A 27741-nucleotide genomic window follows, 5' to 3' on the forward strand; every position below is an offset into this window, starting at 1 on the left:
AATGTCGCTAGTGATATTGCCATTTATTTTGAGTTGATAGTACTAGTTCTACTTAGTTACAACTACTTGTTGTTGAAGATACCATTATTGTTAAGATATTTCTTAATTTTATTTCATTGCCGTATGTTTTTCCAATTTCATAAGGACTACTTTATCTGAATGCATATATTGTGGAGCGGCAGGTAGCCTAGTGGTTAGAGCGTTGGGCCAGTAACTGAATGGTTCGCTAGATCGAATCCCTGAGCTGACAAGGTAAAAATCTGCCATTCTGCCCCTGAACAAGGCAGTTAACCCACTGTTCCTAGGCCGTCATTGAAAATAAGAATTTGTTCTTAACTGACTTGCCTAGTTAAATAAAAAAATTGCTTGTCCTACAATCTTTAAAAATGATCAAATACATTTTGGGGGTGGAATTAATTATCATATTTATTCATAGACCCAAATATGAAATATAATGTATTATATCATCTAGTCATTTTATATCCGTTTTGCTGATAAATGTAGCTAGGTATAACATATGATTATAGCCCGAGTGGCACAGACGTCTGAGGCACTGCATCTCAGTGCTAGAGGCATTGCTACAGACCCTGGTTCGATTCCGGGCAATATCACAACCGGCTGTGTTCAGGAGTCCCATAGGGCGGCACACAATTGGCCCAGCGTCGTCCAGGTTAGGGGAGGGTTTGGCTGCGGTAGGCCGTCATTGTAAAATAAGAATCTGCTCTTAACTGACTTGCCTTGTTAAAAATAAGTTTATTTTAAAAACACCTGTTCATCATTTCAGATCTTTTTTTTTTAACTAACCAGAAAATGTGTATTGTTTTTAAACATATTTATTTAAAGAAATTACATATATTAATATATGCTTTTTCATTAAAAAAACACAACTCTTTACTGATGCATGAGTCAGATTTTGACCCTTAAGTAAAAATATTCTGCTGAAAAATAACTTTTGCATGAAAACAATACAGAAAAAAAGTTCAGGTTTGGTTTCCTTCAGTCAAGCATGGATCATAAAGAATGAAGAATGGTCAGGAATTTCAGATGTGAATTATGCATATCAACGACAAATATATGCACAGTTTTCCAATTAAAGGGCAATTACTTGTTACTGAAGTAACATCCCAACCATTATATCATTGCATATGCACAATACTAACAAGTGGCATATGAATATGCAAGCGGCATATATGCACATTCACAACCAAACTGTCAGTTCAGCAAGTAGTGTGTTGATGATACCAACATGTCTAACTCTCCAAACTCTGTTTTGCAGACTGACAGGAAATCCAAGGACACAATCTGTATTCTCCACCCCCCCCACCCCCCCCCCCCACCCCCACCCCCCATTCAATTCTGCTCTGGCTTTCTCTCTCTTGATATAATCCCTATGTGACAAATGACAACCTGTAGTACTGTCTGTCTGTCACGTGTCCAACTATATCTGAGGGTGGCCCCTCAGCAGTAGGAAGAGCTCCTCTGGATACATTTGTCAATGGATACCTTGGGAATGGTGGACGACGGCTGCCTATCACCAGACAACTACCATGACATGCTGAAGGGAGGGGGGTCTAGCGGAGGAGGCCGGGTCCACAGCATCGACGTGATCTTGGGTTTCAGTAAGGACCAGGACCCTCTGCTGACCCCTGTGGGGGACGTGGGGGCCCATAATGTGGCCACTGAGGGCCTGGAGGACCACCAGGGGAAGCAGGTCAAGTCAGACCCCTACGGACACCTGGCCAGCCTGGGGGACAACACACAGCACTCTGACTTCCAGGGTCAGTACACTGGTTTTAATTGATTGATTGCATTTATTACATAATTTAATTCACATATTCAGAGATTTATGTCAATTTTCATTGATATGATATTGACGTGATAATGATGTGATACTGATGTGATATTGACGTGATATCTGACGTGTCACGAGAGACAGACTATAATAGCACAAGGACAATGACTTTCCCTTTTCCCCAGTCGAAGGAATAGTCATAATGTTTGCTTAGATAACCTCATCCAGGAGGAAAGGCAGGGATAGTTGAAAGCACACTGTGGTAACCTCATCCAGGAGGAAAGGCAGGGATAGTTGAAAGCACACTGTGGTAACCTCATCCAGGAGGAAAGGCAGGGATAGTTGAAAGCACACTGTGGTAACCTCATCCAGGAGGAAAGGCAGGGATAGTTGAAAGCACACTGTGGTAACCTCATCCAGGAGGAAAGGCAGGGATAGTTGAAAGCACACTGTGGTAACCTCATCCAGGAGGAAAGGCAGGGATAGTTGAAAGCACACTGTGGTAACCTCATCCAGGAGGAAAGGCAGGGATAGTTGAAAGCACACTGTGGTAACCTCATCCAGGAGGAAAGGCAGGGATAGTTGAAAGCACACTGTGGTAACCTCATCCAGGAGGAAAGGCAGGGATAGTTGAAAGCACACTATGCTCAGGTTCTTATTGTTGACAAAGATTCAGAGACTAGAACACTACAGTACAACTACAATGCTGGACTTTACATTTCTAGCTACTTTTGTGCTTGTTGTACTGTGTATTTCTCCCAGAACAATACTGGCATGACATAACAATTATCTATCACATTAACATTACAGCATAGTGAATTAAGGAGACCACTTTTGCTGCCTTCCTCACACGCTTGTTACCAAGCCAATGATCTGATGATAATCTCAATTGAGCCTCAATTGATTTGGATTAATGAATTAACAAACTCTGATGGGATCTACCATCCGTTAACCACGTGAAGTGGGACTTCAACCTTACCCTGTTTCCTTACAAAATTAGATCTGGTACTTGGGTGAGTGGAGAAGCCAAGTAAAGTCTTTGTGTAGATTAGAACTGGCCAGCCTAGGACACACGGGGACACTCAGGTTTAACAGGTGGCATCTGTCCGCATGGGATTACTGGGCCTGAGGAATGCAGTGAAGACAATATGGCATCACCCGCCGAGAGAGAAGAGGCCTGCAGCTTGCATTGCCTTTAGGCTCTGTTGCAATATACAGTTGAAGTCGAAAGTTTACATACACTTAGGTTGGAGTCATTAAAACTCGTTTTTCAACCCCTCCACACATTTATTGTAAACAAACTATAGTTATGGCAAGTCGGTTAGGACATCTACTTTGTGCATGACACAAGTATGTTTTCCAACAATTTTTTACAGACAAATTATTTCACTTATAATTCACTGTATCACAATTCCAGTGGGTCAGAAGTTTACATACACTAAGTTGACTGTGCCTTTAAACAGCTTGGAAAATTCCAGAAAATGATGTCATGGCTTTAGAAGTTTCTGATAGGCTAATTGACATCAGTTGAGTCAATTGGAGGTGTACCTGTGGATGTATTTCAAGGCCTACCTTCAAACTCAGCGCCTCTTTGCTTCACATCATTGGAAAATCAAAAGAAATCAGACAAGACCTCATAAAAAGATTGTAGACCTCCACAAGTCTGGTTCATTCTTGGGAACAATTTCCAAACGCCTGAAGGTACCACGTTCATCTGTACAAACAATAGTACGCAACTATAAACACCATGGGACCATGCAGCTGTCATACCGCTCAGGAAGGAGATGTGTTCTGTCTCCTAACTTTGGTGCGAAAAGTGCAAATCAATCCCAGAACAACAGCAATGGACCTTGTGAAGATGCTGGGGGAAACAGTTACAAAAGTATCTATATCCACAGTAAAACGAGTCCTTAATCGACATAACCTAAAAGGCCGCTCAGCAAGGAAGAAGCCACTGCTCCAAAACCGCCATAAAAAAGCCAGCCTACGTTTGGCAACTGCACATGGGGACAAAGATCGTACATTTTGGAGAAATGTCCTCTGGTCTGATGAAACAAAAATAGAACTGTTTGGCCATAATGGCCATCGTTATGTTTGGAGGGAAAAGGGGGAGGCATGCAAGCTGAAGAACACCATCCCAACCGTGAAGCACGGTGATGGCAGCATCATGTTGTGGGGGTGCTTTGCTGCAGGAGGGACTGGTGCACTTCACAAATTAGATGGCATCATGAGGTTAAAGCTTGGTCGCAAATGGGTCTTCCAAATGGACAATGACCCCAAGCATACTTCCAAAGTTGTGGCAAAATGGTTTAAGGACAACAAAGTCAAGGTATTGGAGTGGTCATCACAAAGCCCTGACCTCAATCATATAGAAAATTTGTGGGCAGAACTGAAAAAGGTGCGAACAAGGAGGCTTACAAACCTGACTCAGTTACACCAGCTCTGTCAGGAGGAATGGGCCAAAATTCACCCAACTTATTGTGGGAAGCTTGTGGAAGGCTACCCTAAATGTTTGACCGAAGTTAAACAATTTAAAGACAATGCTACCAAATACTATTTGAGTGTATGTAAACTTCTGACCCACTGGGAATGTGATGAAAGAAATAAAAGATTAAATAAATCATTCTCTCTACTATTATTCTGACATTTCACATTCTTAAAATAAAGTGGTGATCCTAACTTTAAACATGGAATGTTAGTCATGTGGAAGACCACGTTTGGTACAGTAAGTAGAAATGGCACTGCCGGATTAACAGAAAGGCTCATGACAAACATCCTCTTCTACCGTTTAACTGCAGAGTCAGGCCTTTTCTCCAGTGATAAGTGTGATGGGGACCTGGGGGACCTCCAGCAGGGGTTGGACAGCGACAGGGGGAAGTCACCTGAGCCCCCAGAGGAAGACCACCCCAAGAAGAAGCACCGGCGTAACCGCACCACCTTCACCACCTACCAACTCCATGAGCTGGAGCGGGCCTTTGAGAAGTCCCACTACCCTGACGTCTACAGCAGAGAAGAGCTGGCCATGAAGGTCAACCTCCCAGAGGTCCGCGTACAGGTATGGCACATCTGGCTAACTACTACTACCAGTACCAATTAACGAGTACTAATTATATTGCATGTACTGTTGTCTTTGCCTGTCTAGTACAATACACTAATAATACTGTCCAGGTATGGAGCCTCCTGCTGTCTACTTTCACTATACTATCAATCAATCAAACCATTAATAAAGCCCTTTTTACATCAGCCGATGTCACAAAGTGCTATACAGAAACCCTGCCTAAAACCCCAAACAGCAAGCACTAGCATTAGCACTGGCACTACTACTAGTACTAAAGTTACTACTACTACTAAAGTTACTACTACAACTACTACTACTAAAGTTACTACTACTACTAAAGTTACTACTACTACTACTAAAGTTACTACTACTACTACTACTACTACTAAAGTTACTGCTACCACTACTACTACTACTACTACTACTACTACTACTACTACTACTACTACTACTAAAGTTACTACTACAACTACTACTACTAAAGTTACTACTACTTCTACTACAACTACTACTACTACTAAAGTTACTACTACTACTACTACTACTAAAGTTACTACTACTACTACTAAAGTTACTGCTACCACTACTACTACTACTAAAGTTACAACTACTACGACTACTACTACTAATACTACTACTACTACTAAAGTTACTACTACTACTACTACTACTACTACTACTACTACTACTAAAGTTACTACTACTACTAATACTACTACTGCTAGTTACTACTACTACTAATACTACTACTGCTAAAGTTACTACTACTACTACTACTACTTATAAAGTTATTACTACTTCCACTACTAAAGTTACTACTACCACTACTATTACTACTATTATTATTACTACTACTAATACTAATACTAATACTAATACTACTACTACTACTACTACTGCCATCAAGCGCTATGATGAAACTGGCTCTCATGAGGACCGCCACAGAAAAGGAAGAGCCAGAGTTACATCTGCTGCGGTGGCCATGCTGGTTAAGTGTGCCTTGAATTCTAAATAAAGGCCAGGTCATCTGATGCAACACTCCATCACTCTCCTTTTTTGTCAAATAGCCCTTACAAAGCCAGGAGGTGTGTTTGGCCATTGTCCTGTTGAAAAACAAATGATAGTCCTAATAAGCGCAAACCATGCTGTGGTAGCCATGCTGGTTAAGTGTGCCTTGAATTCTAAATAAATCACAGGCAGTGTCACCAGCAAAGCACCCCCACACCATCACACCTCTTCCTCCATGCTTCACGGTGGGAACCACACATGCGGAGATCATCTGTTCACCTACTCTACGTCTCACAAAGACATGGCGGTTGGAACCAAAAATCTCAAATTTGGACTCATCAGACCAAAGGACAGATTTCCACCAGTCCAATGTCCATTGCTCGTGTTTCTTGGCCCAATCAAGTTTCTTCTTATTGGTGTCCTTTAGTAGTGATTTCTTGGCAGCAATTCGACCATGAAGGCCTGATTCAAACAGTTTCCTCTGAACAGTTGATGTTGAGATGGGTCTGTTACTTGAACTGAAGCATTTATTTGGGTTGCAATCTAAGGTGCAGTTAACTCTAATGAATTTATCCTCTGCAGCAGAGGTAACTCTGGGTCTTCCTTTCCTGTGGCGGTCCTCATGAGAGCCAGTTTCACCATAGCGCTTGATGGTTTTTGCGACTGCACTTGAAGAAACTTTCAAAGTTCTTGACATTTTCCGGATTGACGGACCTTCATATCTTAAAGTAATGATGGACTGTAGTTTCTCTTTGCTTATTTGAGCTGTTCTTGATATTATCTGGACTTGGTTTTTTACCAAATAGTTTTTTACCAAATAGGGCCATCTTCTGTATACCTAGTCACAACACAACTGATTGGCTTAATCGCATTTAGGGTCACCTGCTACTGTCCTCCCTTCCACTGACATACTGTTATGTTAAGATCATAGTGTCTCCTGCTACTGTCCTCCCTTCCACTGGCATACTGTCATGTTCAGCTCATAATGTCTCCTGCTACTGTCCTCACTTCCACTGGCATACTGTCATGTTCAGCTCATAATGTCTCCTATTACTGTCCTTCCTTCCACTGACTGTTATGTTCAGCTCATAGTGTCTCCTGTTACTGTCCTCCCTTCCACTGACATACTGTTATGTTCAGCTCATAGTGTCTCCTGTTACTGTCCTCCCTTCCACTGGCATACTGTTATGTTCAGTTCATAGTGTCTCCTGTTACTGTCCTCCCTTCCACTGGCATACTGTTATGTTCAGCTCATAGTGTCTCCTGTTACTGTCCTCCCTTCCACTGGCATACTGTTATGTTAAGATCATAGTGTCTCCTGTTACTGTCCTCCCTTCCACTGACTGTTATGTTCAGCTCATAGTGTCTCCTGCTACTGTCCTCCCTTCCACTGGCATACTGTTATGTTAAGATCATAGTGTCTCCTGTTACTGTCCTCCCTTCCACTGGCATACTGTTATGTTAAGATCATAGTGTCTCCTGTTACTGTCCTCTCTTCCACTGGCATACTGTTATGTTAAGATCATAGTGTCTCCTGTTACTGTCCTTCCTTCCACTGACTGTTATGTTCAGCTCATAGTGTCTCCTGTTACTGTCCTCCCTTCCACTGACATACTGTTATGTTCAGCTCATAGTGTCTCCTGTTACTGTCCTCTCTTCCACTGGCATACTGTTATGTTCAGCTCATAGTGTCTCCTGTTACTGTCCTCCCTTCCACTGGCATACTGTTATGTTCAGCTCATAGTGTCTCCTGCTACTGTCCTCACTTCCACTGACATACTGTTATGTTCAGCTCACAGTGTCTCCTGTTACTGTCCTTCCTTCCACTGGCATACTGTTGTGTTCAGCTCATAGTGTCTCCTGCTACTGTCCTCACTTCCACTGTCATACTGTTATGTTCAGCTCATAGTGTCTCCTGTTACTGTCCTCCCTTCCACTGGCATACTGTTATGTTCAGCTCACAGTGTCTCCTGTTACTGTCCTTCCTTCCACTGGCATACTGTTGTGTTCAGCTCATAGTGTCTCCTGCTACTGTCCTCCCTTCCACTGTCATACTGTTGTGTTCAGCTCATAGTGTCTCCTGCTACTGTCCTCCCTTCCACTGGTATACTGTTATGTTCAGCTCATAGGGTCTCCTGCTACTGTCCTCCCTTCCACTGTCATACTGTTATGTTCAGCTCATAGTGTCTCCTGCTACTGTCCTCACTTCCACTGACATACTGTTATGTTCAGCTCATAGAGTCTGAGTCTGGATGACCACTCCCTCTTTCTCTCTCTCTCTCTCTCTCTCTCCTAAAAAAAAATTGCTAATCCTATAAAATTAGCGATTTCCAATAGGATTTTGTGTCACCTCTATCAGAATCCTATTGGGACTACTTTTTTCCTATTGTAAATTCAAAGTAATCATAGTGGATCCTTTAGGATTATCGCAGTTCTATAGGATTTTGTGTCACCTGTATCAGAATCCTATTGGAATTATATTGGACTACTTTTTTCCTATTGGGAATCAAAAGTAATCATATCGGACTACTTTTTTACCTATTGGAAATCAAAATGAATCCGAATGGACCCTATAGATTTTTAAAAAGTCTTGTAGTATTTTGTCACCCCAATCAGAATCTGAAAAAAAATCAACTTTTTTTTCTTTATTGAAGCCATTCAATTATAGATTGCTGTCATTAGTTACAGTGCAATACAACAGCATTAATTACAACATGTTCGTTGATTGGAAACAACAGTTTACATTTAACTATATTAATGTATGTTATATTCACCTGTAAGAAATCCTGTCCTTTTACGAGTGACTGACCATGTCACAGCAAGCGTGATCTCGCAGTGTTAATTAGCATAACTCCAAAGTTCAGCTCACCACCTGTGGCTGTGCAAAGAATCTCCGGTTTTCTAACTGTTTTATCATTCACTGTGAGTACATTATTTGTTTCGTGACAATTTGGTCAACGTATTTTTTGTTATAAATTACACAATTTTATGCACTCGTTTTTATGCTAGCTAAGAAACAAACTTACTGTTAGCCACATTTTTCTTGTCAGCTGACTAGCTAGCTAACTAAGTTGTAGCCATTTGTATCGATACACAAGGCGTAGCATGGCTTAACATGATCACGCCCCAAAGTAGGTACAGCCACAGATAGAACAATGTGCCAGGAATTTTACCGGATGTATAAATGTGAAGCATCTTGTTGGCATTTCTCATCGTTGAAACATTTGTTCTCAATACAGTTTTCTGTTCCCAAAACTCGAATCTGTTGCGAACAGAGTGGACTACGTTTTGTCAATTTTACCCTTTGCCAAAGTTTTAAAAAATGGCGTTGTTTAGAAGCAGTTCAAGGGCGAATTGAGTTATTGCACACTTGCACTTCACAGAGTACGCGTTCCCTAACATAAATATGCAAATACATGCTAGAACGCCCCAATAGTATCTCACTAGCCCGTGCTTGGCTCTGCCCCCCTCTTTTGCTTGTTCTGCCCACTATGACTCACTTGTTCCCATTGGAAAGGACAGGCTGTGGTCTATCTTGGGTTAGTTATAAAACATCTTGGGTGTAGCCGAAGGGTACTCCAATGTTAAATTGTCTACATTACGCATTACCCAACAACGGCTGTATGCGTGTTTTTATCGTTCTTTAAATAATATGGATATGCATGGTTGGTCATTTTTAACATACTTTGTCGTCTTAATCAACAAACTACATCATACCTAAAAACACTTTAATTCGAAACCAGGTTAGACGAACCTCATGGTTTCAGGCTATTACTCCGTGATGATGATGGAAAGCGTATAATGCAAATCAAATCAAATCAAATGTATTTTTATATAGCCCTTCGTACATCAGCTGATATTCTCAAAGTGCTGTACAGAAACCCAGCCTAAAACCCCAAACAGCAAGCAAAGCATGTGAAAGAAGCACGGTGGCTAGGAAAAACTCCCTAGGAAAAACTCCCTAGAAAGGCCAAAAACCTAGGAAGAAACCTAGAGAGGAACCAGGCTATGAGGGGTGGCCAGTCCTCTTCTGGCTGTGCAGGGTGGATATTATAACAGAACATGGTCAAAATGTTAAAATGTTCATAAATGACCAGCATGGTCAAATAATAATAATCATAGTAGTTGTCGAGGGTGCAACAAGCACGTCCGGTGAACAGGTCAGGGTTCCATAGCCGCAGGCAGAACAGTTGAAACTGGAGCAGCAGCACGGCCAGGTGGACTGGGGACAGCAAGGAGTCATCATACCAGGTAGTCCTGAGGCATGGTCCTAGGGCTCAGGTCCTCCGAGAGAAAGACAGAAAGAGAGAAAGAGAGAATTAGAGAGAGCATATTTAAATACACACAGGACACCGGATAAGACAAGAGAAATACTCCAGATGTAACAGACTGACCCTAGCCCCCCGACACATAAACTACTGCAGCATAAATACTGGAGGCTGAGACAGGAGGGATCAGAAGACACTGTGGCCCCATCCGATGATACCCCCGGACAGGTCCAAACAGGCAGGATATAACCCCACCCACTTTGCCAAAGCACAGCCCCCACACCACTAGAGGGATGTCTCCAACCACCAACTTACCGTCCTAAGACAAGGCCGAGTATAGCCCACAACGATCTCCGCCATGGCACAACCCAAGGGGGGGGGGGGGGGGGGCGCCAACCCAGACAGGAAGACCACGTCAGTGACTCAACCCACTCAAGTGACGCACCCCTCCCATGGACGGCATGGAAGAACACCAGTAGGCCAGTGACTCAGCCTCTGTAAAAGGGTTAGAGGCAGAGAATCCCAGTGGAAAGAGGGGAACCGGCAAGGCAGAGACAGCAAGGGCGGTTCGTTGCTCCAGCCTTTCCGTTCACCTTCACACTCCTGGGCCAGACTATACTTAATCATAGGACCTACTGAAGAGATAAGTCTTCAGTAAAGACTTAAAGGTTGAGACTGAGTCTGCGTCTCTCACATTGGTAGGCAGACCATTCCATAAAAATGGAGCTCTATAGGAGAAAGCCCTACCTCCAGCCGTTTGCTTAGAAATTCTAGGGACAATTAGGAGGCCTGCGTCTTGTGACCGTAGCGTACGTGTAGGTATGTACGGCAGGACCAAATCGGAAAGATAGGTAGGAGCAAGCCCATGTAATGCTTTGTAGGTTAGCAGTAAAACCTTGAAATCAGCCCTTGCCTTAACAGGAAGCCAGTGTAGGGAGGCTAACACTGGAGTAATATGATCAAATTTTTTGGTTCTAGTCAGGATTCTAGCAGCCGTATTTAGCACTAACTGAAGTTTATTTAGTGCTTTATCCGGGTAGCCGGAAAGTAGAGCATTGCAGTAGTCCAGCCTAGAAGTAACAAAAGCATGGATTAATTTTTCTGCGTCATTTTTGGACAGAAAATTTCTGATTTTTGCAATGTTACGTAGATGGAAAAAAGCTGTCCTTGAAACAGTCTTGATATGTTCTTCAAAAGAGAGATCAGGGTCCAGAGTAACGCCGAGGTCCTTCACAGTTTTATTTGAGACGACTGTACAACCATCCAGATTAATTGTCAGATTCAACAGAAGATCTCTTTGTTTCTTGGGACCTAGAACAAGCATCTCTGTTTTGTCCGAGTTTAAAAGTAGAAAGTTTGCAGCCATCCACTTCTTTATGTCTGAAACACAGGCTTCTAGCGAGGGCAATTTTGGGGCTTCACCATGTTTCATTGAAATGTACAGCTGTGTGTCGTCCGCATAGCAGTGAAATTTAACATTATGTTTTCGAATGACATCCCCAAGAGGTAAAATATATAGTGAAAACAATAGTGGTCCTAAAACGGAACCTTGAGGAACACCGAAATTTACAATTGATTTGTCAGAGGACAAACCATTCACAGAGACAAACTGATATCTTTCCGACAGATAAGATCTAAACCAGGCCAGAACTTGTCCATGTAGACCAATTTGGGTTTCCAATCTCTCCAAAAGAATGTGGTGATCGATGGTATCAAAAGCGGCACTAAGATCTAGGAGCACGAGGACAGATGCAGAGCCTCGGTCTGACGTCATTAAAAGGTCATTTACCACCTTCACAAGTGCAGTCTCAGTGCTATGATGGGGTCTAAAACCAGACTGAAGCGTTTTGTATACATTGTTTGTCTTCAGGAAGGCAGTCAGTTGCTGTGCAACAGCTTTTTCTAAAATTTTGGAGAGGAATGGAAGATTCGATATAGGCCGATAGTTTTTTATAATTTCTGGATCAAGATTCGGCTTTTTCAAGAGAGGCTTTATTACTGCCACTTTTAGTGAGCTTGGTACACATCCGGTGGATAGAGAGCCGTTTATTATGTTCAACATAGGAGGGCCAAGCACAGGAAGCAGCTCTTTCAGTAGTTTAGTTGGAATAGGGTCCAGTATGCAGCTTGAGGGTTTGGAGGCCATGATTATTTTCATCATTGCGTCAAGAGATATAGTACTAAAACACTTTAGTATCTCCCTTGATCCTAGGTCCTGGCAGAGTTGTGCAGATTCAGGACAATGGAGCTTTGGAGGAATACCCAGATTTAAAGAGGAGTCTGTAATTTGCTTTCTAATGATCATGATCTTTTCCTCAAAGAAGTTCATAAATTTATTATGAAAGTTGAAACTTATTAAGTGAAAGCCATCCTCCATTTGCGAAGGCTGCTTTTTAGTTAGCTTTGCGACAGTATCAAAAAGAAATTTCGGATTGTTCTTATTTTCCTCAATTAAGTTGGAAAAATAGGATGATCGAGCAGCAGTAAGGGCTCTTCGATACTGCACGGTACTGTCTTTCCAAGCTAGTCGGAAGACTTCCAGTTTGGTGTGGCGCCATTTCCGTTCCAATTTTCTGGAAGCTTGCTTCAGAGCTCGTGTATTTTCTGTATACCAGGGAGCTAGTTTCTTATGACAGATGTTTTTAGTTTTTAGGGGTGCAACTGCATCTAGGGTATTTCGCAAGGTTAAATTGAGTTCCTCGGTTAGGTGGTTAACTGATTTTTGTCCTCTGACGTCCTTGGGTAGGCAGAGGCAGTCTGGAAGGGCATCAAGGAATCTTTGGGTTGTCTGAGAATTTATAGCACGACTTTTAATGCTCCTTGGTTGGGGTCTGAGCAGATTATTTGTTGCAATTGCAAACGTAATAAAATGGTGGTCCGATAGTCCAGGATTATGAGGAAAAACATTTAGATCCACAACATTTATTCCATGGGACAAAACTAGGTCCAGAGTATGACTGTGGCAGTGAGTAGGTCCAGAGACATGTTGGACAAAACCCACTGAGTCGATGATGGCTCCGAAAGCCTTTTGGAGTGGGTCTGTGGACTTTTCCATGTGAATGTTAAAGTCACCAAAAATTAGAATATTATCTGCTATGACTACAAGATCCGATAGGAATTCAGGGAACTCAGTGAGGAACACTGCATATGGCCCAGGAGGCCTATAAACAGTAGCTATAAAAAGTGAGTGAGTAGGCTGCATAGATTTCATGACTAGAAGCTCAAAAGATGAAAACGTCATTGTTGTTTTTTTTTTTGTAAATTGAAATTTGCTATCGTAAATGTTAGCAACACCTCCGCCTTTGCCGGATGCACGGGGGGTATGGTCACTAATGTAACCTGGGGGTGAGGCCTCATTTAACACAGTAAATTCATCAGGCTTAAGCCATGTTTCAGTCAGGCCAATCACATCAAGATTATTATCAGTGATTAGTTCATTGACTATAACTGCCTTGGAAGTGAGGGATCTAACATTAAGTAACCCAATTTTGAGATGTGAGGTATCACAATCTCTTTCAATAATGGCAGGAATGGAGGAGGTCTTTATACTAGTGAGATTGCTAAAGCGAACACCGCCATTTTTAATTTTGCCCAACCTAGATCGAGGCACAGACACGGTCTCAATGGGGAAAGCTGAGCTGACTACGCTGACTGTGCTAGTGGCAGACTCCACTAAGCTGGCAGGCTGGCTAACAGCCTGCTGCCTGGCCTGCACCCTATTTCATTGTGGAGCTAGAGGAGTTAGAGCCATGTCTATGTTCGTAGATAAGATGAGAGCACCCCTCCAGCTAGGATGGAGTCCGTCACTCCTCAACAGGCCAGGCTTGGTCCTGTTTGTGGGTGAGTCCCAGAAAGAGGGCCAATTATCTACAAATTCTATCTTTTGGGAGGGGCAGAAAACAGTTTTCAACCAGCGATTGAGTTGTGAGACTCTGCTGTAGAGCTCATCACTCCCCCTAACTGGGAGGGGGCCAGAGACAATTAATCGATGCCGACACATCTTTCTAGCTGATTTACACGCTGAAGCTATGTTGCGCTTGGTGACCTCTGACTGTTTCATCCTAACATCGTTGGTGCCGACGTGGATAACAATATCTCTATACTCTCTACACTCGCCAGTTTTAGCTTTAGCCAGCACCGTCTTTAGATTAGCCTTAACGTCGGTAGCCCTGCCCCCTGGTAAACAGTGTATGATCGCTGGATGATTAGTTTTAAGTCTAATACTGCGGGTAATGGAGTCGCCAATGACTAGGGTTTTCAATTTGTCAGAGCTAATGGTGGGAGCTGTCGGCGTCTCAGACCCCACAACGGGAGGAGTAGAGACCAGAGAAGTCTCGGCCTCCGACTCCGACTCGCTTAATGGGGAGAACCGGTTGAAAGTTTCTGTCGGCTGAATAAGCGACACCGGTTGAGCATTCCTACAGCGTTTCCCTCCAGAAGCCATGAGAAAGATGTCCGGCTGCGGGGACCGTGCGAGGGGGTTTATACTAACGTTACTATCTGTACTTACTGGTGGCACAGACGCTGTTTCATCCTTTCCTACACTGAAATTACCCTTGCCTAACGATCGCGTCTGAAGCTGGGCTTGCAGCACAGCTATCCTTGCCGTAAGGCGATCGTTCTCCTGTATATTATAAGTACAACGACTGCAATTAGAAGGCATCATGTTAATGCACTGTACTGAACTCTACTGTACTGAACTTTACTGTACTATACTGAACTGTACTGAACTCTACTGTACTCTACTGTACTGAACTCTACTGTACTGAACTCTAATGTACTGAACTGAACTCTACTGTACTGAACTGAACTCTACTGTACTGAACTGAACTCTACTGTACTGAACTCTAATGTACTGAACTGAACTCTACTGAACTCTACTGTACTGAACTCTACTGCACTGAACTCTACTGCACTGAACTCTACTGAAATCGAATGTACTGAACTATACTGAACTCTACTGTACTGCACTCCATTGTACTGAACCCTATTGTACTGTACTATACTGATCTCTACTTTACTGTGCTGAACTCTGCTCTACTGAACTCTGCTCTACTGTGCTGTATTGTGACGTACTAACTGCTGAAACATGAGGAGAATGACATTCATATGCATAATGATGGATTTCTGTGTAATACGGATCATGGTCCTGTGATGTAATTCAGTTACTGTAATTCCGTTACCGGGTGTAAATCCTCTTCAGTTCAATAATCAAAATATATTATTTTAACTCAAGTTGTCATGTCATAGCTGACGCGCCATTGTTTCTGCAGACATTTGTTAATCTTAATTTGGAGCAGATATTTAACACAGTGTAATGGCTGTTGAAGGGAGTAGACCAAGGCGCAGCGTGGTTAGTGCTCATCTTGTAATTTATTAAACTGAGAACACTATAAACAAAGAAACAAAAACGACAGTCCACAGTTCTGTCAGGTTAGACAACTAAACAGAAATTAACCACCCACAAACACAATGGGAAAAAAAACTATAAATATGGTCTCTAATCAGAGGCAATGAGATTCAGCTGCCTCCAATTAGAGACCAACCCCAAACAATTCCAACATAGAAATAGATACCCTAGAATAAACATAGAACATAGAACATAACCCCAAAACACACAGACAAACACCCCCTGCCACGCCCTGACCAAACTACAATAACAAATAACCCCTTTTACTGGTCAGGACGTGACACACAGGGACACTAGAAGTCAATCTTAAATGAATAATTGTTTATTCTCAGCAAGCTGGATAGGTCACAGTCAAACTTAAATGCAAAAAGTACCGGTCTGAAGTGCGCTCTAATGGGGCAGTCCCGTTAGTTCTCTTGTATACTGCAGACAAGTCATATTTGCATGATTTAGCTTATTCATAATTAATTCATCATTAACATCTGCTTCATTCATTTGACCGATCAATACTGGGTCATGCATGTGACAGACCAATATCTCACCAGGCTTCTTCTTTCTAAGCTGAGACCTTGAAACTGAGATATCTTTCGTTCTCAAAACAAGGGTCTGGGCGTACTGCCAAATTGCAGATACTGATATTGAGAGTTTGTTCAATCAATCACGCATGAACACAGAAATTGGTTATTAGAAAAGCACAAACAGAACACAGAAATGAATGAAATAGAAAAGCACCTACATCATTTTTTCCATCACAGTTGTCACATAACCTGATGGATATTTCACCATAATTCCCTTACCAAAGTTTCCATCTGCACAGTTATTCCACTAAATTTGTGTTTGTACCTTTTTTTGTGGAAATTGTTAAAAGCTGTCCTTGTGCGTACAGTGACTTCAAAAAGTATTCACACCCATTTACTTTTTCCACATTTTGTTGTGTTACAATTGAGATGTTTTGCCACTGGCCTAACTACAATACCCCATAATGTCAAAGTGGAATTATGTTTTTAGAAATGTTTACAAATTAATTTAAAAATAAAAAGCTAAAATGTATTTATACACCCAGTCACTACAAAGATACTGGCGTCCTTTCTAACTCAGTTGCTGAAGAGGAAGGAAACCGCTCAGGGATTTCACCATGAGGCCAATAGTGACTTTAAAACAGTGACAAAGTTCAATGACTGTGATAGGAGAAAATTGAGGATGGATCAACAACATTGTAGCTACTCCACAATACTAACCTGAACGACAGCGAAAAGAGTTGGGGTATGCTTATAATCGTAAGGTCTAGGGAGTTTTTTCAGGATAAAAAATAAATGAAATGGAGCTAAGCACAGGCAAAATCCTAGAGGAAAACCGGGTTCAGTCTGCTTTTCACCAGACACTGGGAGATTAATTCACCTTTCGGTAGGACAATACCCTAAAATCTACACTGGAGTTGCTTACCAAGAAGTCAATGAATGTTTCTGAGTGGCCGAGTTACAGTTTTGACTTAAATCTATTTATTTTTTATTTTCTCCCTAATTTCGTGGCATCCAATTGGTAGTTACAGTCTTGTCACACAACAAAATGTGGAATAAGTCAAGATGTATGAATACTTTCTGAAGGCACTGTATGGTTTGTTAAACTTTGTTTGGCATACCTTTTCAAGTTAAAGCGTAATTATGTTACCTTGGAGACTACCGTAGACTAATATTACTATATCTTCTCTGTCCGTGTCCAGGTATGGTTCCAGAACCGTCGGGCTAAGTGGAGACGTCAGGAGAAGATGGACTCCAGCTCCTTGAAGCTCCACGACTCCCCCATGCTGTCCTTCAACCGGCCGCCCATGCCCTCCAACATGGGGCCCATGTCCAACCCATTACCCCTGGACCCCTGGCTGGCCTCGCCCATGTCCAGTGCCACCCCCATGCACACTATCCCTGGCTACAGGGCCCCAGGGCAGGGCCCTCACCTTCAGTCTGCCTACCCCAGCCACTCCCACAGCTTCCTCAACAGCCCCCCAGTACATGGTGTGGTGCACCAGGGGATTGTGCAAGGAATGCAAGGGAGGCAAAGCATGCAGTCAATGGCCCCGCCTCCCTACCAGTGTCACCCTAGCTTCAATGATAACTACCCTATGCATGACGAAGTGGAACGTAGCTCCAGCATCGCAGCGCTGAGGATGAAGGCTAAGGAGCACCTTCATTCCTTGGATAAAACCTGGCAGCACATGTGATGAATAGGAGAGGAGATGTTCTGTATGAAGGCTGTCAACACGTGATTGTAATAACAAAAACAAAGACGTTCTGTATAAAGGATGGTCAACTTCAAAAAGTGATTGTAATCACAAAAACAAAGACGTTCTGTATAAAGGATGGTCAACTTCAACACGTGATTGTAATCACAAAAACAAAGACATTCTGTATAAAGGATGGTCAACTTCAACACGTGTGATTATAATCACAAAAACAAAGACGTTCTGTATAAAGGATGGTCAACTTCAACACGTGTGATTATAATCACAAAAACAAAGACGTTCTGTATAAAGGATGGTCAACTTCAACACGTGTGATTATAATCACAAAAACAAAGACGTTCTGTATAAAGATGGTCTCTATTTTCCTGGATATCAAATGAATGGGGGGGGGGGGGGGCACACATCTTGATGGAGAGGATATGTGGCACCTTGTCAACTTGTTGACTGACTTATGAAAACAGAACTGATGATCAATTTATCATCAAGCTTTGATGATCGATTTATACTCCGGATTCAATTGAACTCGCACTGTAGTGGACTTGCGATGGCGGGCTGGATTGTTGACCAATATGCCCCCCTATCAGTGGAAAGGGACAGGAGTACATCTAATACTGCGGAATTCCATATTAGTGCCAGGAGTTTTCCTGACCATGTGAGCTGACTACAATAAGAAATCCTCCTGGCCTAGATGAGGCAATATTATGACCTGACCAGAGAAAACTCCTGGCCTAGATGAGGCCGTATTACCTGACCAGAGTAATCTCCTGGCCTAGATGAGGCCATATGACCTGACCAGGGAAATCTCCTGACCTAGATGAGGCCGTATTACCTGACCAGGGAAATCCTCCTGGCTTAGATGAGGCCGTATTACCTGACCAGGGAAATCCTCCTGGCCTAGATGAGGCCGTATTACCTGACCAGGGAAATCCTCCTGGCCTAGATGAGGCCATATTACCTGACCAGGGAAATATCCTGGCCTAGATGAGGCCGTATTACCTGACCAGGGAAATCTCCTGGCCTAGATGAGGCAGTATGACCTGACCAGAGAAATCTCCTGGCCTCGATGAGGCAGTATGACCTGACCAGGGAAATCTCCTGGCCTAGATGAGGGAGTATGACCTGACCAGGGAAATCTCCTGGCCTAGATGAGGCAGTATGACCTGACCAGGGAAATCTCCTGGCCTAGATGAGGCAGTATCTAATACTGCGCAATTCCATATTAGGGCAAGGAGTTTTCCTGACCATGTGAGCTGACTACAATAAGAAATTCTCCTGGCCTAGATGAGGCAATATTATGACCTGACCAGAGAAATCTCCTGGCCTAGATGAGGCCGTATGACCTGACCAGAGAAATGTCCTGGCCTAGATGAGGCCGTATGACCTGACCAGAGAAATCTCCTGGCCTAGATGAGGCCGTATGACCTAACCAGGGAAATCTCCTGGCCTAGATGAGGCAGTATGACCTGACCAGGGAAATCTCCTGGCCTAGATGAGGCCGTATGACCTGACCAGAGAAATCTCCTGGCCTAGATGAGGCAATATGACCTGACCAGGGAAATCTCCTGGCCTAGAGGAGGCAGTATGACCTGACCAGGGAAATCTCCTGGCCTCAATGAGGCAATATTATGACCTGACCAGAGAAATCTCCTGGCCTAGATGAGGCCGTATTACCTGACCAGAGAAATCTCCTGGCCTAGATGAGGTAGGATGACCTGACCAGAGAAATCTCCTGGCCTAGATGAGGCCGTATGACCTGACCAGAGAAAACTCCTGGCCTAGATGAGGCAGTATGACCTGACCAGGGAAATCTCCTGGCCTAGATGAGGCTGTATGACCTGACCAGAGAAATCTCCTGGCCTAGATGAGGCCGTATGACCTGACCAGGGAAATCTCCTGGCCTAGATGAGGCAGTATGACCTGACCAGGGAAATCTCCTGGCCTAGATGAGGCCGTATGACCTGACCAGAGAAATCTCCTGGCCTAGATGAGGCAATATGACCTGACCAGGGAAATCTCCTGGCCTAGAGGAGGCAGTATGACCTGACCAGGGAAATCTCCTGGCCTCAATGAGGCAATATTATGACCTGACCAGAGAAATCTACTGGCCTAGATGAGGCCGTATTACCTGACCAGAGAAATCTCCTGGCCTAGATGAGGTAGTATGACCTGACCAGAGAAATCTCCTGGCCTAGATGAGGTAGTATGACCTGACCAGAGAAATCTCCTGGCCTAGATGAGGCCGTATGACCTGACCAGAGAAATCTCCTGGCCTAGATGAGGCAATATTATGACCTGACCAGAGAAATCTCCTGGCCTAGATGAGGCCGTATGACCTGACCAGAGAAATCTCCTGGCCTAGATGAGGATGTATGACCTGACCAGAGTAATCTCCTGGCCTAGATGAGGGTGTATGACCTGACCAGGGAAATCTCCTGGCCCAGATGAGGCTGTATGACCTGACCAGAGAAATCTCCTGGCCTAGATGAGGCCGTATTACCCGACCAGAGAAATCTCCTGGCCTAGATGAGGCTGTATGACCTGACCAGAGAAATCTCCTGGCCTAGATGAGGCAGTATGACCTGACCAGGGAAACACCTGGCCTAGATGAGGCAGTATCTAATACTGCGGAATTCCATATTAGGGCTAGGAGTTTTCCTGACCATGTGAGCTGACTACAATAATAAATTCTCCTGGCCTAGATGAGGCAATATTATGACCTGACCAGAGAAATCTCCTGGCCTAGATGAGGCCGTATGAGCTGACCAGGGAAATCTCCTGGCCTAGATGAGGCTGTATGACCTGACCAGAGAAATCTCCTGGCCTAGATGAGGCAGTATGACCTGACCAGGGAAATGTCCTGGCCTAGATGAGGCTGTATGACCTGACCAGGGAAATCTCCTGGCCTAGATGAGGCCGTATGACCTGACCAGGGAAATCTCCTGGCATAGATGAGGCAGTATGACCTGACCAGGGAAATCTCCTGGCCTAGATGAGGCCGTATTACCTGACCAGAGAAATCTCCTGGCCTAGATGAGGGAGTATGACCTGACCAGAGAAATCTCCTGGCCTAGATGAGGCTGTATGACCTGACCAGAGAAATCTCCTGGCCTAGATGAGGCAGTATGACCTGACCAGGGAAACACCTGGCCTAGATGAGGCAGTATCTAATACTGCGGAATTCCATATTAGGGCTAGGAGTTTTCCTGACCATGTGAGCTGACAACAATAAGAAATTCTCCTGGCCTAGATGAGGCAATATTATGACCTGACCAGAGAAATCTCCTGGCCTAGATGAGGCCGTATGAGCTGACCAGGGAAATCTCCTGGCCTAGATGAGGCTGTATGACCTGACCAGAGAAATCTCCTGGCCTAGATGAGGCAGTATGACCTGACAGGGAAATGTCCTGGCCTAGATGAGGCTGTATGACCTGACCAGGGAAATCTCCTGGCCTAGATGAGGTCGTATGACCTGACCAGGGAAATCTCCTGGCCTAGATGAGGCCGTATTACCTGACCAGAGAAATCTCCTGGCCTAGATGAGGCAGTATGACCTGACCAGAGAAATCTCCTGGCCTAGATGAGGCTGTATGACCTGACCAGAGAAATCTCCTGGCCTAGATGAGGCAGTATGACCTGACCAGGGAAACACCTGGCCTAGATGAGGCAGTATCTAATACTGCGGAATTCCATATTAGGGCTAGGAGTTTTCCTGACCATGTGAGCTGACTACAATAAGAAATTCTCCTGGCCTAGATGAGGCAATATTATGACCTGACCAGAGAAATCTCCTGGCCTAGATGAGGCCGTATGAGCTGACCAGGGAAATCTCCTGGCCTAGATGAGGCTGTATGACCTGACCAGAGAAAGCTCCTGGCCTAGATGAGGCAGTATGACCTGACAGGGAAATGTCCTGGCCTAGATGAGGCTGTATGACCTGACCAGGGAAATCTCCTGGCCTAGATGAGGTCGTATGACCTGACCAGGGAAATCTCCTGGCCTAGATGAGGCAGTATGACCTGACCAGGGAAATCTCCTGGCCTAGATGAGGCCGTATTACCTGACCAGAGAAATCTCCTGGCCTAGATGAGGCAGTATGACCTGACCAGGGAAATCTCCTGGCCTAGAGGAGGCAGTATGACCTGACCAGGGAAATCTCCTGGCCTCGATGAGGCAATATTATGACCTTACCAGGGAAATCTCCTGGCCTAGATGAGGCAGTATGACCTGACCAGGGACATCTCCTGGCCTAGATGAGGTAGTATGACCTGACCAGGGAAATCTCCTGGCCTAGATGAGGCTGTATGACCTGACCAGGGAAAAATCCTGGCCTAGATGAGGCTGTATCACCTGACCAGGGAAATCTCCTGGCCTAGAGGAGGCAGTATGACCTGACCAGGGAAATCTCCTGGCCTCGATGAGGCAATATTATGACCTTACCAGAGAAATCTCCTGGCCCAGATGAGGCCGTATTACCTGACCAGAGAAATCTCCTGGCCTAGATGAGGTAGTATGACCTGACCAGGAAAATCTCCTGGCCTAGATGAGGCGGTATCTAATACTGCGGAATTCCATATTAGGGCCAGGAGTTTTCCTGACCATGTGAGCTGACTACAATAAGAAATTCTCCTGGCCTAGATGAGGCAATATGACCTGACCAGGGACATCTCCTGGCCTAGATGAGGTAGTATGACCAGACCAGGGAAATCTCCTGGCCTAGATGAGGCAGTATGACCTGACCAGGGACATCTCCTGGCCTAGATGAGGTAGTATGACCTGACCAGGGAAATCTCCTGGCCTAGATGAGGCTGTATGACCTGACCAGGGAAATCTCCTGGCCTAGATGAGGCTGTATCACCTGACCAGGGAAATCTCCTGGCCTAGATGAGGCCATATGACCTGACCAGGGAAATCTCCTGGCCTAGATGAGGCCGTATGACCTGACCAGGGAAATCTCCTGGCCTAGATGAGGCAGTATGAGCTGAGGCAGTGACTCCTAAAATGTTCTCAGAAGACTCAGTCCTGGCGGATTGAGGTTGAGTTGAGAAAATCCTCTATCTTGGGTAATCTGTCACGCCTGCTAATTTCGTCGGACAACCGTACCACTTAACACCTAATTAACCGTTTTTAAAGCGATTAACCTCAGGTTAACAATTGATGGACAGCTGCCCTCAGAGTCTCCCTGAAACCCTTAGATCTGATTCAAAGCCTGATAGTCAGTCACATCCTTTCCTTTCCTCCTTTCCTTTCCTAATTTCCTTTCCTCACCTTTCCTCCTTCTCTATTCCTCTCCCACTGTTTTACAGAGATGCTCGCTAGATTGTTAGTTTCTGTTCATACATACACCACACTAGGATGTATACAGTAGAGTGTCTGACAGACTACTACATGTAAGCATTGAGTAAAATTTGAATTGAAATTTGAGTTTACTTCCTAAATTCTCAAAATGGAACCCAACCCTGTGCACCACCACACATGTGATAGTCTGTCATGTACTGTACATGTATAAATCCTTCTAACACATCGTATTAGTTAGTGCTGCTCCTGGATGTATTGTTGACAACAGGGGAGGCAGGCAGCCTCTTCTTGGTGCTGTTCTGTTTTTACATGGCTTAAAGCGGCAATCAGCAGTACAAACAATAACTAAGAGTTTTCCCCGCCCCTGTTTCAGAGGAATGGGGCTGGACAAATGTAACCACTCTCAAATTCATAGACAGAGCTATGGATGCACGTTTTAACCATGTTTTGAGGCTATATAGTGTTTGTTTACATTGTTTTACTCCAACGTTTGTAAACAAAGTCAATCTTATATTTTGGGTTCGGACGAGGTACGACAGTTGAACTAAGCTCATTAGGCATTTATAAGATATATATTTTTGAAGAATCAATGGGTACATAGCATTAATGTATAAGTCCAAAAATGGATGTAGCAACTGCTGATTGCCCGTTTAAGTGGCAGCAGTTACTATAGGGCACAGGAAGTACAAGAGGGTGTTCTTTCTATGCATTATGGTTATTCGGAAATGAGGGGTCACATACTGAGTGTGTGTGTGTGTGTGTGTGTGTGTGTGGCCCTAGAATGAGGGCTGCCTGCCTGTCTGATGTAACACTTCAGTGGGTTAACTGATTCATTGTTCAGGACTATTGATTCTCCTTTTGGTCTGAAGCTCCTGGAACCAAACGGTTAGAGAGGTTTAGAGTCTGGACTAACAAATGGTCATTAAATCCATCAGAACAGGGTTGGGGTCAATTCAAATGGAAGGCAGTCAATTCAAGTGATTTTAATTTAAAAAATACTAATAAAAATACTTTTGATACACACTACTTTTCAGTCTATTGAGAAGTCACTGAAAATATATGCCCTTTGTTCAGTTTACTTCTTGTTTGACTGCCTTCAATCCTGCCCCTGAAATCCTGATGAAAGCACCTTGCTGTTGAAACAATGGTTAACTAGTATTAAATGGTTTGCATCTTAGCAATAGAGTGTAGTTACCTTCTTTTTCTCGTAAAACCCACTAAACCATGGATGGGCCCTCGTGTATATTTTCCAAAAATAAAACATTCATGGGATACTTCTTCATACATTCCTACACACAGAAGTGCATTTTGTATTTTTGTGGGATATAGTAGTTAGTAAAAGCCAAAGAAAATATATTATAAATATTTGTAAAACATTGTCTAATCGACAGTGCGTGTACAAAACATTAAGAAAACCTTCATTGAGATGCACCCCCACCTACAAGGTGTTGAAAGCGTTCCACAGGGATTCTGGCCCATGTTGACTCCAGTGCTTCCCACAGTTGTCTCAAGTTGGCTAGATGTCCTTTGCGTGTTGGACTATTCTTGATACACACGGTAAACTGTTGGGCGTGAAAAACCCAACAGCATTGCAGTTCTTGACACAAACCGGTGCGCCTGGCACCTACTACCATACCCCATTCATAGGCACTTACAGTTGAAGTCGGAAGTTTACATACACCTTAGCCAAATACATTTAAACTCAGTTTTTCACAATTTCTGACATTTAATAGGAATAAAAATTCCCTGTTTTAGGTCAGATAGGATCACCACTTTTATTTTCAGAATGTGAAATGTCAGAATAGTAGTAGAGAGAATAATTTATTTCAGCATTCATTTCTTTCATCATATTCCCAGAAGTTTACATACACTCAATTAGTATTTGGTAGCATTGCCTTTAAATTGTTTAACTTGGGTCAGACATTTCGGGTAGTTTTCCACAAGCTTCCCACAATAAGTTGGGTGAATATTGGCCCATTCCTCCTGACAGAGCTGGTGTAACTGAGTCAGGTTTGTAGGCCTCCTTGCTCGCACACGCTTTTTCAATTCTGCCCGCAAATGTTCTATAGGATTGAGGTCAGGGCTTTGTGATGGCAACTCCAATACCTTGACTTTGTTGTACTTAAGCCATTTTGCCACAACTTTGGAAGTATGCTTGGGGTCATTGTCCATTTGGAAGACCCATTTGCGACCAAGCTTTAACTTCCTGACTGATGTCTTGAGATGTTGCTTCAATATATCCACATAATTTTCCTCCCTCATGATGTCATCTATTTTGTGAAGTGCACCAGTCCCTCCTGCAGCAAAGCACCCCACAACATGACGCTGCCACCCCCATGCTTCACGGTTGGGATGATGTTCTTCGGCTTGCAAACCTCCCCCTTTTTCCTCCAAACCTAACGATGGTCATTACGGCCAAACAGTTGTATTTTTGTTTCATCAGACCAGAGGACATTTCTCCCAAAAGTACGATCTTTGTCCCCATGTGCAGTTGCCAACCGTAGTCTGGCTTTTTTATGGCGGTTTTGGAGCAGTGGCTTCTTCCTTGCTGAGCGGCCTTTCAGGTTATGTCAATATAGGACTTGTTTTACTGTGGATATAGATACTTTTGTACTAGTTTCCTCCAGCATCTTCACAAGGTCCTTTGCTGTTGTTCTGGGATTGATTTGCACTTCGCACGTTCTATCTCTAGGAGACAGAACGCGTCTCCTTCCTGAGCGATATGACGGCTGCGTGGTCCCATGGTGTTTATATTTGCGTACTATTGTTTGTACAGAAGAACGTGGTACCTTCAGGTATTTGGAAATTGCTCCCAAGGATGAACCAGACTTGTGGAGGTCTACAAATCTTTTTTTGAGGTATTGGCTGATTTATTTTGTTTTTCCCATGATGTGAAGCAAAGAGGCACTGAGTTTGAAGATAGGCCTTGAAATACATCCACAGGCACACCTTCAATTGACTCAAATGATGTCAATAGCCCATCAGAAGCTTAGTGTATGTAAACTTCTGACCCACTGGAATTGTGATTAAGTGAAATAATCTGTCAGTAAACAATTGTTGGAAAAATTACTTGTGTCATGCACAAAGTAGATGTCCTAACCGACTTGCCACAACTATAGTTTGTTAACAAGAAATTTGTGGAGTGGTTGAAAAACGAGTTTTAATTACTCCAACCTAAGTGTAGGTAAACTTCCGACTTCAACTATAAATGTTTTGTCTTGCCCATTCACCCTTTGAATGGCACACATACACAATCCATCTCTCAAGGCTTAAAAATCTTTAACCCGTCTCCTCCCCTTCATCTACAGTGATTAAAGTGGTTTAAAAAGGTGACATCAATAAGGGATCATAGCTTTCACCTGGGTTTACCTGGTCAGTCTATGCCATGGAAAGAGCAGGTGTTCTTAATGTTTTGTAAACTCAGTGTACTGTTCAAGTTGATTTTCTGTTCAGTCATTTGTAATGCATTTTATGCTGTGCTCTGTGCTATACCTTGAATTCATTTATTTACATTTTGACATTTATTTTTGTTGTATTTAGATTCAATGTTCTTTGATTGATTGTAATAAAGACACACTAGAAACAGTGTGGCAGAAGTTCCTCCCGGCAACTTGTATATTTTCCTTTCAAATGTACAACTCTCTAGACTACTCTGAAAATGACTTGATGCTGGTAATGAGTGTGTCTGCTGGACAATGGCAACATGTCAGCCCTGGCAGGAAGGGATGGGTTGGGGATTAGGGCTGGGAGGGAGCAGCAAGCTTTTGTGTCTCTGCAGCCTGGTGCATGGAGACCTGCCAGCCTGTTAGGCAGATGAAGCTCCACTCCATCAGGCCTCCCCAGGGGTGTCAGGAAGCATGGGGGGGAGGGGGTCACTGTAGCGGAGTAATGTGTGTGTGTGTGTGTGTGTGTGATCTCCCCATAGTTCAGGAGGACAGATGTAAGGTCCCTTCTAGGTCAATAACTTGTCAAAGTAGAGTTATGGGTATATGAGTTATTTATTGATTTTATTATATCAAACTGAGATCCAACTATGGCTAAACCACCTGTTTGAATGTAGTGTAATACATTTCTTTCACCACAGGGGGGCGTTTGGTACTTGCCCAACATTAAAGGAATAGCTCCGCTATTCTTCATATTTAGATATTTGTTTTCTCACCTTGAAAGCAATCTAGGGACAAGGGAGATAATGCAATCCATACTTTGTGATTTATTTAAACTAGCCACCGCCATCCCCTAGGTCACAATGTGGAGAGATACCAGAACACCTGTAACTATTATATCACTCATTAATTAACCAGCCACATTAATGATGTTGTGTTGTGCTTGGCGGTACTGGGCTCAGTGGTCTGGGGCCAGTCTGCAGTGAACAGGACTGACAGAGGACGTGTTCTACACTGTAAATAATAAGGAAGAGGAGCGTTATTAATGTGGTCTGATTAAGAATGCTTTTCAAAGAGACACTCACTGGTTCTGGGCTCTGAACGTTAGCGTTGACGGAATTTGAGATTTGATGCCTGGCGCCAGTTTACTTGTCTTCTGTGGAGATGTTAACTGTGTCAGTCAGAGAGGAACACACACAGACAGATTGAGGGAAAAATCTAACACCATCGAGGATGCTGGTACATTTTTTTCCCCCAGTTTACAAAAACTTGTACTGTTGGCTACATTCAT

The 27741-nt window shown here is 43.6% G+C and overlaps 1 protein-coding gene across 1 annotated transcript; it reads left to right on the top strand.

Annotated features, from left to right (window-relative positions):
* The first annotated feature begins 1399 nt into the window (after positions 1-1399).
* LOC106569618 (retinal homeobox protein Rx1) lies at positions 1400-26667 on the top strand. The gene is made up of 4 exons (XM_014141160.3): positions 1400-1417; positions 1469-1778; positions 4591-4847; positions 17257-26667. The coding sequence occupies exons 1-4, from the start codon at positions 1400-1402 to the stop codon at positions 17749-17751; spliced, it is 1080 nt and encodes a 359-aa protein (XP_013996635.2). The 3' UTR covers positions 17752-26667.
* The last annotated feature ends 1074 nt before the right edge of the window (positions 26668-27741 follow it).

This window comes from Salmo salar, chromosome 14, assembly GCF_965601325.2.
Source record: "Salmo salar chromosome 14, fSalSal1, whole genome shotgun sequence".
Classification (NCBI taxonomy): Eukaryota; Metazoa; Chordata; class Actinopteri; order Salmoniformes; family Salmonidae; genus Salmo; species Salmo salar.